The 15,495-nt window shown below is 35.1% G+C and overlaps 1 protein-coding gene across 1 annotated transcript in view; it reads right to left on the reverse strand.

The window, feature by feature from the left end:
* Positions 1 to 15,495, reverse strand: part of brsk2a (BR serine/threonine kinase 2a) — a 328,235-nt gene that overhangs the window by 83,597 nt on the left and 229,143 nt on the right. The window contains exon 4 of the mRNA XM_056451941.1: positions 11,565 to 11,705. Coding sequence (XP_056307916.1) covers positions 11,565 to 11,705 — 141 coding nt within the window. The remainder of the gene's footprint in view (positions 1 to 11,564; positions 11,706 to 15,495) is intronic.

Below are 15,495 nucleotides of genomic sequence, written 5' to 3' on the forward strand. Positions count from 1 at the left end.
TGTTGTATAATTTATTGGTTGGTTGGTTGGTTGGTTGGATGGTTGGATAATTGGATGTCGAAGGGTGGATAATTGGAATGTTGTATGATTTGTTGGTTGGTTGGATGTCGGATGGTTGTAGGTTGGTTGGTTGGTTGAAAAGTTGGATGGTTGGTTGGTTGGAATGTTGGTTGGTAGAATAGATGGTTGGTTGGTTGAATATATGGTTGGAATGTTGGATGGTTGGTTGGTTGATTGGTTGGTTGAATAGAAGGTTGGAATGTTGGATGGTTGGTTGGTTGAAAAGATAGTTGGTTGGTTGAATAGAAGGTTGGAATGTTGGATGGTTGGTTAGTTGAATAGATGGTTGGTTGGTTGGTTGGATGTTTGTATGTTGGATGGTTGGATGGATGGATGGCTATATAAAGTGTTTCTCTGTATTTTTTAATATTTGGTCATGCCTGTACAAGTGTGTCTATAATTCACTTATATAATATATAAAATAATAATAACATAATTGTTCATCTGATTAAGATAGGAAAGTTGTCTGCTAAAAAAATGTACTTTGAAAATTTTACACGACAGTGACAAAAAGTGGACATAAAAATAAAACAGTTATAAACTCAAATCTCACATGAGCTAATAAAAGAGAGTATAAAAAGATTCATACCACAACAATGTTCATGAGACAGTCTGCAGAGATAGGGTTTATTAGGTGTCACAACAGCCACATCCATAATGACTCTTTAAGTCACTTTCTGACACATTAATATGACCTAGATCTCGTATTCTCTCCTGAACAGTTTGTTGATTAGTGGTTGACTATAAATTTTCCTAATTAAATAGCAACAAGGTTAATTTGAACCCCTCTTCTCTGCAGGTTAATGGAAAAATGGGGAAAACAAACTGCATGTTAGTTTAGTTTTGGTAATAAAACATTCCCTGATGTTTTTGATAGCATCAGGTTTTTATTGGCCACTGAAGGCACTGGATATTTCCCGAGCCAAATGTAAGATCTTTATATGCCCTGTGATAGTTCTAAAATTTAGTGCACATGGTGTTGTGTTATGTTTGATGATACAGATCTGAATTTAAATGTTGCTTAATATATTTTTCATGGGTACCGTCAAAACGGCAGTTCTGGCCTAAGTGCCCCTTCCTATAAAAACTTCATAAACAGTATATGGTTATTATCTGAATGAATAAGGCTTGCTTTATTTATTCTCACAGCTGAACAAATGTCCAGAGACATGGAAAGTATACTTTTTGTGCCTATAAACTGGCAACAAAAGCTCATATGGCAAATCCAAACCCGGTGGGTGTGGTTTTGCCAAGTAGAATGCTATTCTGGATCCTGGAACATCTATGTTGAACCTGGAAAGTCATTTTTATTTGAAAATGTAATCCATACCTATTCCCTACCCCTAAACCAAACCATAATTGTAAATTATTCCCAAATTCAGAAAACAGTTTGATAACAATCATTTAGAAGTACAGAACCCTAGCCATAAGCCTAAACTTAGTTTAAACTGTAACTGTATCCCTTAATTCTGATTGGCTGATTGGAATGTTGTTCCAGGATCAACATAGATGTTAATCCAGGAACATGTACCACTTGTCTAAATAACACTAACCATCTGAACCCATAATATCTTACCCCATTTCTGTCATCTCTAAACTGCCATTTAATAAAAAGGTAAAAAAAAAAAAAAAAAAAACTTGATGGATTATGGATGGAAATTAAATTATAAAGTGAATGGACACAAAATGATGACGTGTTATTTACAAGTATGAATGGGTGCACAAACAAACAAATAAACAAACATACATTTTAAATTAACAGTGTAAAAATAATGCATAATTAATTCCAATTTTTAAAAATGGATGAATCAATGAACTGAATAGGCAAACAGTATAAAATATATATTTTTTTATTAACACACCATATATATTTAATTAAATGTACAAATAAATGTAAAATTACTGAATAAACAAATAAAAACCAAGAAAAAATAAACGAGAACTCTTCTGTTGTACATTTATTTATTTAGTTTGTCAGTCCTGTGTTCTTTTTTTCACCATATTTCACATAGATCCATCGGCCCAATTAGCACTCAAACAAGCTTTACATTATTGTGATGTAAAGAGCAGCAGGCAGCACACGCAACAGTACATTAGCAATCTTTACTGCATGCTGTTCACAGTGGTCCAATTATGAAAGAGTTTAATTACAAAACATGTATGTTTACATGTTTAGTAGCACTTTAACTTTACTTCATGCTGGTTATTTAATGTTAGTTAATTTACTTTCCTGGTGATATTTTCCTTCGCAGTCGGGGTGGGAGTTAAAACAGAGTGACATATATAAAACCAGAGACTTTCCACTCTTTAATGGTATACATCACAGAGATGTGGAATCCGCACCAAGTCAAGTAGGATAAAATTTCCAACCAGCCTTATGTCAAAATGCTGAATGTTAAACAATCTGCACATAACTAACACATAAAACATACACTTCCCAGTGCTTACTTTCATGATCCAATCAATTCATTTTTATTTTTTTTTTATTATTATTATTATTACACTTTACTGTTTACATTAATAATGAATGTGTTTGATTAGTGTAAGCCATGAGTATTGTTCAAACAGAATTATGGTGTAAACAAATGAATATTTCTAGTCAAAAACAACCTTCTGCAATATTATCCCAAAGATAGAAATAACTGCAGTGAGAATAGCTTAATATGTGGGAGAGTGCTGCTATTGTGCCACTGTATTATATTGCAATCTGAAACATTCATTCATTAATTCATTCATTTTCTTTTCGTCTTTATTAACCAGGGGGTGGGGGGGTTGAGAGAGGGTGAGATAGAGAAAGCTGGGCCTAAAAAAAAGCCTGAAAAAAAAATAATAAATAAATAAAAAAAGAGGAAGAGCAACCGTTACAACCTTCTTTTGTCTTTTCCTTGACCATGTGACCAAAACCCAAATCTGAGGGTGCTTTCACACCTAGACTTTGGTTTCGGAACCTGGCGCATATGTGAATGCAGCAATCTCGCTCGGATCCGAGCCAAAACAATCAGTTCAAGATCGCCTGAATGAGGTGGTCTCGGCTCGATTGAAACGAACATTGGAGTGGATCGATTGAAGTGAGAAAACAAAATGATCCGAGCCCGGCTATATCACAGTGTATTATGGATATGTAATAGGCATATTTGGCTATATGAAGAGAGAATTATGAGTAGGGCGGGATGTCATTCCTACTGGTAAATGTGCGTTTCATGTCAAATACGAAAGTGAAAGCAAACTGACTGAACTGCAATCTTAGTTTATGAGTTATTTCCCTCTATAATGTAAAGGCTATAATGCATAATTCTAGCCAAGGGCTATGTATGAGAGAGTCTTACCTCTGTTTTAGAGTCCTACCACCATTCAAAATTAGAGCGCAGCTTTTCGCTTATAATGTCTTAATGCTCATCATCATAAATTAAAATAAGGACGCATGACAGCTAAGTACTCTGAAAAATAAACTCTGAAACTCTGACCAATGTGAGGAGAGTTTACTCGCACGTGACTTGTTTTAGCTATTTTGTGCCATGTAGAAACTTTGCTGTGTGAAAGCGAAGTACAAAGTGCAACACTAACAATTTTAATCTCTGTTTCAGAACAAAACAAGTGTGAAAGCACCCTAAGACATTCAAACTGACCAATCAGCAGTATAAAGCTACACCAATGTGTAACCACACTGCAGCAGTGTTGCCAACTTGGGGACTTTGTCACAATATTTAGCGACTTTTGAGACTTTGCTAGTAACACATTTGCAAAAAAAGTGACTAGCGACAAACTTTTTTGGACTCTGACGTGTCCAACACTATTTCACGCTAATTCATAATTTTCTAAATTGGTGGTTAACGTGTCAATGTATTATTTGATTTAGATGGTTGTGTTTAGAGGTGGGGTTTAGTCAACCCAGGCTCAGTGCAGATACATATTCAGGTCTACATTTCTGGGGACAGAGAAATACATAACTAGAGGTACATCTTCTCGCAGTTTTTGATTTTGAAAAATCCACCAGATGCCTCTGTGTAGGTTTTTTGATGATTTCAAATTTCTCTCACACATCCTCTTCCCGTGTAAATCCACCAGAGGGCACGATATACACCTCAGCTAACCAGGCCAACTTGCGGTCGACTGACTGACTGACTGACGCAGAAAAAAGGAGCAGAAGCCATCTGCGGCATCATACCGCCTCGAAGCATTCGTTTTAAAGACCATGCCTCCTTTTAAAAATCTTACATTTTTGTATGACTAAAGATTAACCACTAAATCACAGGCACATACAGTTGGATGCATTGATTTACACATGACGTTATCTATCTATATTATAACAACTTTTTACACAGAGATTAGCTACTTTCTATTGAAAATAGATACCACTACACTGCAGATGCCTGGAATACACACGTCAGCCAAAAGGTCTGATCTTTAGTAGAACTTCTGTGACCTTCGGAATTTACATTGGCCCTTTTGGTAAGAAAGATATGATTGGCAATAAACAGAAAGCCTTTGATTAGTCTTGACAGCAAGACTAACCAAAAGCCAAAAGCCAAACATGACGATTCCCACTACTAATAAACAAGACATCAAGGTCCCTCAAAACAACTGAGATAACAGTAAGATCCAGCACAGTGGTACAGAAACTATTACAAGGGCTGAAATCTAATTCTAAACTTTCTCCAGTGGCACATAAAAACCTTATAACACAGTCGTGCACTCAGAAAGTCAAACAATATAAGCGGAGAAAGTGCATTTGTGCTGATATCAGATTTCCTAAATGATCTCCCTGTGACTCTTATTACCGCTAAGGGGTAGTGGGGGTGCTACCATACGATTCTTTATATATGGCCATTATTTCGGAAGCAGGTGCTTGTCAAGTGAGTCAATCTTGGGAGTATCAGTAAAAATGGGGTTGGATGAGTTATTACTCCCAGCTGGACAGCTAGGGCTATAAAGGTATGCTCTGTCTGACAGGTGTTGTCATACACAGACTCTTAGTAGGTATATAGTAAGTATATTTGTAGGAATATTTATGTCTAGTGGCTCAAGAAGAAAATCCTGTGGGTGGACAGTTGGCCTTCTAAAGTCATCTAAAGTACATCTAAAGTACACCATTCATGCTTCAAAAGGCAGATCAATCTGTCCATCTTATTAAAAAATAAGCCTTAAAGGGTTAGTTCACTCAAAAAGAAGCAATCCTTAAATGATTTGCTAAGTTGTCTTCTGATCATTTTCATTTTTGGGTAAACTAACACTATGAATGGCATCTATGATGAAAATAAACGTTTGTAAGCTGTTTGGACAAAACTGTGGGTAGGTATAGTGTATCCACTGCCATATTGGAGTGAAATAAACCAGACAAGTCTCTTTTTTTTAATTATTTCTTGATGTTAAAATAGAACCCAAATCTCAGGGATTTCAAGGCCCACCACAACGTGATGTAGGAGTGTAGATTTCCACACCCACCTAATTGATTGACAGGCACCATGTTTGTATAATAACGTGTATACACAGAACATTGTTTTGCAAAAAAAAAAAAACTGGGATTAAAATATCTGTTCAAACTCTGTGTGATTTTTATAAATTTAAAACATTTTTAAAAAAGAGCATGTTTGTAATAAAGTCAGTAAAATCACTATGCAGTTCTTAACCGCTATAATTAGCGCGGCTGCATAGTGTCAGTAAATGCTAATTTATGTGTGTGTGTGTGTGTGTGTGTGTGTGTGTGTGTGTGTGTGTGTGCGCGTGTGTGCGTGTGTGTGTGTACTGCAAATGGCATTTGTGTGTGACTCATCATTTCAGAAAGGCTTGAATAAACTCCACCACAAATACATGAAATAAATCTACTTGGTATTTTTGACTTATGAGCTGTATTTCAACTTCATCCATGTCTGTCTCTATCACCGACTGCTGTTTATTTGATGTAATGCAGGAAAAGCAGACACGCATGTGGGAACGGTGGGTGGGCAGAAGCATCTCATTTACAATTAAAGCCACAGGCTACAAAAGTAGCTACATTAAATACTTAATTTGAGCCGGATATTGAATTAAAATGTTTAATTTAACTGATCCAACTTTGTCTTCTGGAGAAAGTCTTATTTGTTTTATTTCGGCTAGATTAAAAGCAGTTTAATAATTAAGCAGTTTATTAATTCCCCTTCAAGGCAATTTTTTTTCGATACTCTCCAGAACAAACCATTATTATAGAATAACTTGCCTAATTACCCGAACCTGCTTAGTTAACCTAATTAACCTAGTTAAGCCTTTAGATGTCACTACAAGCTGTATAGAAGTGCCTTGAAAAATATTTAGTCAAATAGCATTTACTGTCATCATGGCAAAGATAAAATAAATCCATTATTAGAGATAAGTTATTAAAACCATTATGTTTAGAAATATGAAATCTTCTCTGAAAGATTGGTGAAAAAATAAAGAGAGGGGCTAATAATTCAGGGGGTTTAATAATTCTGACTTTAACTGTATTATTTTTTAAAACTACGAGTAAATCTGATGCCTCATTCAGACTAGCAGCGACTTTGAAGCTGCCTGTCGCTCTGGGTGGTGACCTGCTTCAAACGCAGGGGTGTGTACGTACATCAGCACGAATACAAGGTACATACAGGATCACATGAGCTCTACTGGTGCACCTTTTAGCTGTCGCTCAAGAAAGCCGCTCTTCATTTGCATAAATTTGAAGGATTGTCAACTTTATTGTGTCACTTGACACGTCTAGCTGGTCGCCAACAGTCGCTGTCGCTCGCGTAGATGGTTGTCACCAGAAGTCGCTCACTCTCCGCTGAAACGAACGGTCGCTTGTTGCTTTGTCGCTGCAAGTTACTTGTAGTGTGAACGAGGCTTGATAATGAGCCTGATTAAAAGAGATCTCGAGAAGGATCAGGAAAGCGGGAGACAGAAGCAAAGCGATCTCAAGTCAGCCAGAAAACATGAGGAAAGAGGTAACTGTGGGCTCTTCTTGAAGATTGGACTTTCGCTTGGCACATAATAGAGAACTGAATATCAGTGGTGTTAGTAAACTGGATATTGATGTTTCATACGGTTTATGTTTGTAGCTACATGTTTTTTTTTTTCACCCAACTTTTTATTTCCTGGTTTTGTTTCGGAAACTATCCATTTAGAAATTAAGCACTAGCTACGCGCACCAAATATGGCATATTCTGGAGGCTGGTGGGTATTTTAAGCTGAAACTTTACAGACACATTCTGGAGACACCAAAGACTTATCTTACATCTTGTAAAAGGGGTAAAATAGATGCCCTTTAAAACATTAATGCAGTTGTCATACATTTTAAAGGAAAGGTGCAAACATCTACTCTGTTTAAAAAAATTCAAATTTAGAGCAATTGATTTGGAATGTAATTGCATTTGCAGTCACCAAATAACACTTGACTTCATTGATCCCAATGTTGTTGTTGTTTTTTTTCAGACTTCATCATAAGCCAGCCACAAATTAATATTGTGAGGTCATAGCATAGCATAGAAACCATACATCTCTTTATATAAACATTAATCTGCCATGTAATGACAATTTGCCTCTTATAATCGTTTTAGCTGGAAACTACAGTGAACTGCATGTGCAGTATAGGTGTGTTTTTGTGGTTTTGATATAATTTTGTAAAAAGCAAGCATGTATTACAGCTGTATCAGTTAACCCAAAGAGGTGAAAAATGGAGATGAAGGTTATCATAAACATGCAGAATATGCTTAATTAGCATAATTATTTCACATACTTAGGAATAATTATGCTGCCCATTTTGGAACAGACACACCAAAGACTTAAAATGCAGTCTCAGCAGGATTTGTGAATGATATAAGGTTACCAGAAAGTGATTTACTATAGTTATAGATAAACAAAAACATAAAGGAACATTGAAAAGCACACTGTAAAAAATGCTGGGCTACACACAATCGATTTGTGTTGGGACAATATGAAGGAAATAGGTTAACCTATTAGTTTTTACAAATTTAGGTGGACTGAACATAAAACAATTCAGTTGTCTCCAAAAAATCATCAAGAATTGTGTTGTTTCAGCTCGTTTGAACAAACAGCAAACGTCTGTTTTTTTTACAGTACAGTGTGATGAGTATTCAGCCCCAGGAAGACACAAGTAAAACAGCTTGTAAACTATGTAAACTTACAAAATATGTCATGTAACACGTTACAAAAATGGAAAAGGACAGAAATGGAAAAGGAAAATACTGGCTAGGTAATTCTCCTATCATCCCCTGCTGACTGTCCCAGCTTGAGATGAGCGAGGACGGGTTCCTCTCAGTCACATGCTGTATGAAGCAAGCAAACAGCCAGGGAAGTGTGACAGCATGACAGGGACATTTCTCATCCCTGGTATAGCATACTGCCCCTACTGCTGCTCTGTGTGAGGCCTTCAGCTCTAAGAAATGATGCAGACACGAGAAACAGCAAGACACTGAGTCTGTTGGGTTTAGCAGACACACTAAAGGTGCACAAAGAGAGTCAGATTGTGGCTGTGTTTATCATACATGACTCCTACATACATATTGTGCATGACAGTAATCATATGAATTTGTACTGAGGTTGCATGTTGTATACCCTCAGTGGTAAACAGTTTTTTTCCTTTCTTTCTTTTTGATGGAATTTATATTCCTTTACATGTGGTGTAAAGACAAATACTGACAAACTGATAATACCTTCCTTTACCCAAAAAAATGACTTTTGCTACTTGCTCAATCTACTTATTTAAAATGGGCTGAAACAACCCAATTCTTGAGATTTTGGGGGGAAACTTAATTGTTTTATGTTCAATCTACTTAAATTAGTTACATTAACTTAATGGATTTGTGTTGGGAAAACATGAATGAACTGTATGTAACCTTGCATTTTTTTACATTGTTTTATCTCTAAACAGATTAGCTTGATAACAATCTTATTCCTTGGGTTTATTCAGGTGTTATCCATTTTTTTCCTTCTCTTAATGCTTCAAAGGTCCAGCTCAAAGTAAATATTTGCAATTGTTGAGATTATTATTTATCATGTATGAAATAATTGTTGACATTATCATTTATCATGTATTAAATAAGCGCACACAAATGGTACCATACCCCTTGGAAAATGTAATTGTGGTACAAGAGTGTCCTGGAACACTATGTTTCAATAATAAAATATCTCAACAAGCAGTGCAGAAATGGTTACCCAATTAGTAAATGTGACTGTTGGCAAAACAACAACAACAACAACTTGACATGTGTCGACCTGCTAGGGTCAGCCCATTTGCGCTCAGCCACAGTAAATAAAAAATATTGCTGCCTAAGTTTTTAACATCTCTAGTCATCTCAACTTACATCAATTAAAATGACTAAACATATTAAGTTAAACTTTTTAAAACTTTAAAATAAGTTAAAGAAACATAAAAAAACATTTGTTGTCATGACTTTTTGTTATATTATGTTTTACAGTTTAGCCTTAGCTTAGAAAGGGTTCCCACTCTTTCATGAACAGCAGATTCTAGGACTTTCAAGGTCTTTTTAAAGCGCCATAATTTCAAATCAGGCACCTTTGTAATTCACACCTGCAGCACATGTAGTGCCATGAAAGTCTTTACTTTACTTAACACTTCACTTACACGTATTATTGACATTAAAATATCAGAGTAATAATGATGTTTCGTCATTCAAAAATTCATGTTCAAAGAACTTTAATACAATTTGTTGAATTCAATACTGGTAATATTTAAATGTGATTTCTGAAATATTGATAAAAATGTGCATAATTTGCTTCTTGTACAAGACTTTTGAATTTTTTAATTAGACACTTGAAGACCTTGTATTTTTCAGTTAAGAATTTATCATTTTTTGTTCTGTTTTTTTATGACAGCACAGTACAATTGTTGAAATAACACCATAAACAAATTTCATTTCAAATTTAATTCAAGCACTCAAGAACCTATGTTTGCTTTTAATTACTTTCCAGGCCCTTCATATCCATATGTCCATATGTTGTAAATTCAAGTACTTTCAGTTGCGATACCACTTATTTATATAAATGTGAATGAGTGACTTCACATGCAGATCCCACTTGCCAATTTTCATGGGCCATTTTCATGAAAATTTGGTCTATAGAATTTCCAGATCTGTTTGTTTGTATGTAATAATTCCTAGTGACTAACTGAAAAAGTCTAAAAAGTCTTGGATGTGCTCATCACTTTACACTAATTCCTTGAAAGAGTTTACCTTCCAGTGTGACACCATCAAAGGGATTGGGGCATACGAATGATAAGCCCTTCTGAATGACACACAGTGCGCAACACCAATCAACTTCCATGGAGAAAAGATCATGGGGCACAAAGTGTCCATAAGTTGTATCCATTGCGAAGGGCCCTTTGTAGTAGCCAGTTTTGAACACTTTGGTTCAAAATTAATCTTCAATGTGGCGGCCATGATAGTTTTCATTCCCAAGTGCCCTTCGGAGGGCAATGCATTTCACATGGATTTGACCAAATGATTTTAACCCACATCATGTCATAGTTTATTGTAAACAGGAACTACTATGAATGGCATGTCAACAAGATACGTTCATGTATAAGGGTGAATTATAATTTTACACTATTTGTACAAAGGTTTGATCAGCGCAACAAGATATTTCCAATTATAACTGATGACAAATTCAAAAGTCAACATTTGCTAATGATGTTTGGAAAAGAACATGATTATTATACATCATTGGTTAAGCCCTCACCTTTTTCAGTTTTCATAACACCTCTTTATGCTTCAGTGAACCAAACAGGGCCAATTATCAAAAACAAACTACATTACCAGCTTATAGAAATAACAGCCTCACATGTTTTGACAAATGAAATATGTCTACAAATGTGTTTGTGCTCAGAATATTTTTATGATGACAAAATGTAATCAATTGGATAAAGAGCTTTTGGTTTTATAAGTGCAAAAGCCACTCATGAACTCTAAAGGAGTGAATTAATTTTCTTCTTTTGAGCAAAAGATTATAGTCAATAAGTTTTGTCTTCAACTGACTTGGTCATACTTCTGAGCTTACAATTAAAAGCCTGTATGTAGACTTCATGACCACTTAAAAGTGCAAAATGACTTAATCATTTAGATTTATGAAGGTGATTCTGCTCTCAGACAATCCAAACCTTTAAAAAAAGGCAGCACATTTAGATTCACTGTGGCGGATACTCTCTCAGACCATCCAAACCCTCCAAAAACAGACTCTGATCATAAATCAAGAAAAACTATGAGAGGCGACGTGCCTTTTTTCCTCAGACAACTTTTGAGAGAAAAAAAGCTTTTGAGCCTGATATCTTGATGGTTCTAATAGAAAGCCCCAGGGTAAGAATAAGAATTTAACGAGCATAAACTGGAAGAGTTTGCGCCAGCTTGCTGGTCACCTATAATCTATTAAAATTGAAAAGGTGGTGAAAGACTAAAGGCTGGACTGGCTTGCACTGCTGAAGTTTTGCATTTTAATTTGTGCTTTCCCTAAAAACATGTTCTGAAATGACTGGTCACACTCACCATATTGAGTGACTGTGGCAGAAGTCCAAGGCTGAGATGATCTGTCTGAAGAACTTTCGAGCTTCTTTGGGTGTTAACCGGCCCTTCTTTACCAGATAGTCAAATAGCTCTCCGCCTGACACATGCTCTAAAACCAAATACCTGCAAATAAACATGAGAGAAAATAAATTACATTACAGACCAACATTAAAACAAACTTCTTACAGAAATAGAAAATTAGGGATGTTAAGAAGTTTGTGATAAATAGAATAGTCAAAGGTTGCTTATATCAGAATTCAAAGCAAAAGACAGTGCTCAGCATAATTGAGTACGCCCCATTTTAAAAATGAATATTTTCAAGCATTTCTCAATGAACACAGGCAATTTATTTTGGTGTATTTAAACAAAACAGATCAGATAAACAGATATATCTATTAAAATAATATTTTAGTCACCAAACATATTAAGAAATTGAAAGAAAAATTTAATTCAAGCAAGTATTGCAAAAAAAATTACAACCTTCAAAAAATTTTTAATGTTTTGTTTCTCTTGATTTTTTCCTCTTTTTTGAATTTGTATTTAATATTTTTCTATGACACATAAATTTAGGTGTAATAGTTTTTGGACCGTTATCGTAAGTTATTTTGTTAGATAAGCTCAAGAATGACTAATCTAATGTATATGCACAAATATAATAATGTATAGCTTCCTGTTAAAAATATGAATTTAAAAGACAGATATGTGAGGGGTGTACTCATATATGCTGAGCACTGTACTTTACATACTACAACTTGTATTGCTCTTTTTCTTGTGGTATAAAGTGGAACAGTCAAATTCCCAAATGTAAAAATCTCATTAGATTTACCTATAATAGCTTTTTAACAATAACAATAGGGGTGAGGCTAATATTTGGCTAAATAATCAATTTAATGTGCAATTCATGCATTTTTATTCCATTCAAAGATTCACAATGAGATTTGATTCAATTTTGATTTGCCATATGATAATCAAATGTTTTTATTTTTTAAAGCACTGCTTTGCATTGGTTAATGCGACTCAATCAGTTTGTAGGATTTTAAATCCATTATATTGCCTCAAATCAAACCAACTTACAGTAAGGGCTGTGCGATTATTTGAAATTGAACATGCACGATTTTCCCGCAGTATGCTATTTGAACCAATCATAATGCAGAGCAACTAAACAGAGGATGAGAACAGGGGTTCGTTCTTTGTACCTCACTTAAATGATCTAAGATGATTTGACAGATCCTGGATGTTTTAATCTTGATAACTAATCTCTGGCTAATTTGGTTCCTCAAACAAGTTCGTGAATCAAATTAAAATGACAGGATAAACTGATCGGAGGTCGCTGCGTGCGTTGTGAAGGACAGATCTATCAATCCACGAAATCATGATCAGCAATGAAACGATTGGCTGACGGCACAGCAGCGTACTGACATCTGATTAATATTCAATTATCCATCTGAGCAAAATTACATAAAATTTGCAGTAAACTGTTTGTTAAATACGATGCGCAATAACTTTTCACCTTAGTCGTGGGCTGAAGGCCTTATACTTATTTATGTGTCAAGAGTATTTAGCAATTTATTTAGTTTTAAGTTTTAGATCAGATTGTCTTTATTATAGTAGCCTAGGCCTATTCAAGTTTCTTAATCGGCATAAGGAATTTAAATAAATATTGCATCAAAAAGCATTTTGATATCGGTAAAGGTGTCAGCAACTTTTGCGAAGCATCAAATCACTGTCATTTTAGCTGTCAAAACATGTGCATGACTGCATAAATTACTATTCTTTTATAAAACAAAAACATGTGTACTGAAATGTGTATATTCCATAAAAGGTATGAATGCTATGTTATGTGACTTGCTTTTCACTTGCAGCATTCTGAAAGTAGAGATGTTTTCAACTGGATGTGCATGGAATACGTGCGTCTGTCATTCTCAATATGCCACGCGTCCCATCGGAAATATTGAACTTGTGCACACAAAAGACGTGATATGTGAGCGGCCTATTTCAAGGCTTCACAAAGAGGTCTTTGATATATGCATGGCAAAAAAATAAATAAAAAATATGGACACATAGAAAAGTACACACAACTACTTCTGATATGTGGTCAAACAGGATATCGGAGCCTTACTTGTGTTTGACGACACACACACACACACATACACACACAGTAGTCTATTTATTTGGTTTGCCATAGGCCTGTTCTAATGACAATTTATTACACTTTTATTGCTGTTTTTATTGTCATATGTCTCTTTTAGAGGCATGTTATAAGTCTTTGATAAAAATCTAATTGTTTACCTTTGGAAATATGTTTTAGATTCACACTGTAAAACATCTCTGTGTGTGTGTGTGTCAATATCGTGATTAAAAGCGAAATCGCAATATTGTTTAAGACAACCATGATAGGTTTCTTTTTCCCCATATCGTACAGCCCTGCTTACAGTAGTGCTACCCACTTCAAGTGCATGTGGATTCAGAATGTCTAATGTTTTGTTCAAACAGATGCTTTGAAAATAAGCATCTGCCAAGTGTTTACAGTAAATGTAAATTGACTAAATGCTTTGAAAATATCTCTCCTCCTAATAGCATGCAGTGGTGTTTATGATTGGACAAAATATTTGGCATATCCCTGAATGCAAGATTCATAGATAATGTTGTGTATTTTTAAACTAAAACATCTTGGTTTATAAATATTTAGTAGAACACCAGCATGTAAAGTGGACAGCATCAAAGCTAAAAACATCCATTTAGAGTTTAAGAAGTCTATATATCAACCTCAATAAAAGAGCTAAGATTTTTCTCAAGATGCCTTTGAAAGTCTGTTGAAGACTTTCAAGCATTTATTCACTTAAACAAGAAACTAGGGTTGAAAGTGAAAGTGAAGCCAGATAAAACCTGGTTGACCTGAAGAGTGCACAGTGCAAAGTGAGGGTAAGGTAATTGTAAAAAGTGCTCATGATGAAACATTCAGTTGGATTTAATTAAGTCTCATTGGTTTGAAATCAAATTTCAAAATCCAATCCAAACAATAGTCTGTGATTGATATATAACAATGTTAAATGCTGTCACCTGGAGCCATACACTGTAAAGTTAACTTTCACTTGACTCTTTTATTTTTATTTTTTTATTAGTGGATTGAATCTTAAGACATTTTTTTCACTCTACAATGCTCAAATTAATGCTAAAAGACTTCCAATTTAGACAAATGTTAAGTTTTTTGTGCTCCGTTATTGAAAATCTGTGCAAATGTAGCCAGAATAATCAACTGTAGCAATTGTACACAGTAGTGGTACTGAATGATATCATGTTAGAAAGGAAACATGTAAAATAAATTAATGGCGCCATAGAATGCATTTTCAAAATGTCCTCAATGTCACAATGTTCTCTGAGATCTAAATAGAAATTGTGTGGCTTAGATAAGTCAAAAGATTCTCCAGAAATGATAGTCACATGTCTAGTGCAAGCAAGCTCATACTAGCTCAATCGGATTCAGGTCAGGTGATTGACTTGACCATTGCATAACATTACACTTCTTTCCCTTCAAAAATTTGTTAGTTGCTTTAGCAGTATGCTTTGGGTCATTTTCCATCTGCACTGTAAAGCACCGTTCAGTAAATTATGAAGTATTTGGCTTAATTGGAGCAAAAAATATTGCCTGAAAAACTTCAGAATTCATCCTGCTACTTTTGTCAGCAGTCACATCATCAATAAATACAAGAGATCCAGTTTCATACAGCCATACATGGCCACGCCATGTCACTTACTACCTCCATGCTTCACTGCTTAGGATCATGAGCAGTTCCTTTTCTTTTCCATAAATTTCTCTTCCCATCACTCTGGTACAAGTTTATCTTGATCTCATCTGTCCATAAGATGCTGTTGCAGCACTGCGAGAGCTTTTTTAGAACTCTAATCTGACCTT

Source organism: Danio aesculapii, chromosome 25, assembly GCF_903798145.1.
Source record: "Danio aesculapii chromosome 25, fDanAes4.1, whole genome shotgun sequence".
Classification (NCBI taxonomy): domain Eukaryota; kingdom Metazoa; phylum Chordata; class Actinopteri; order Cypriniformes; family Danionidae; genus Danio; species Danio aesculapii.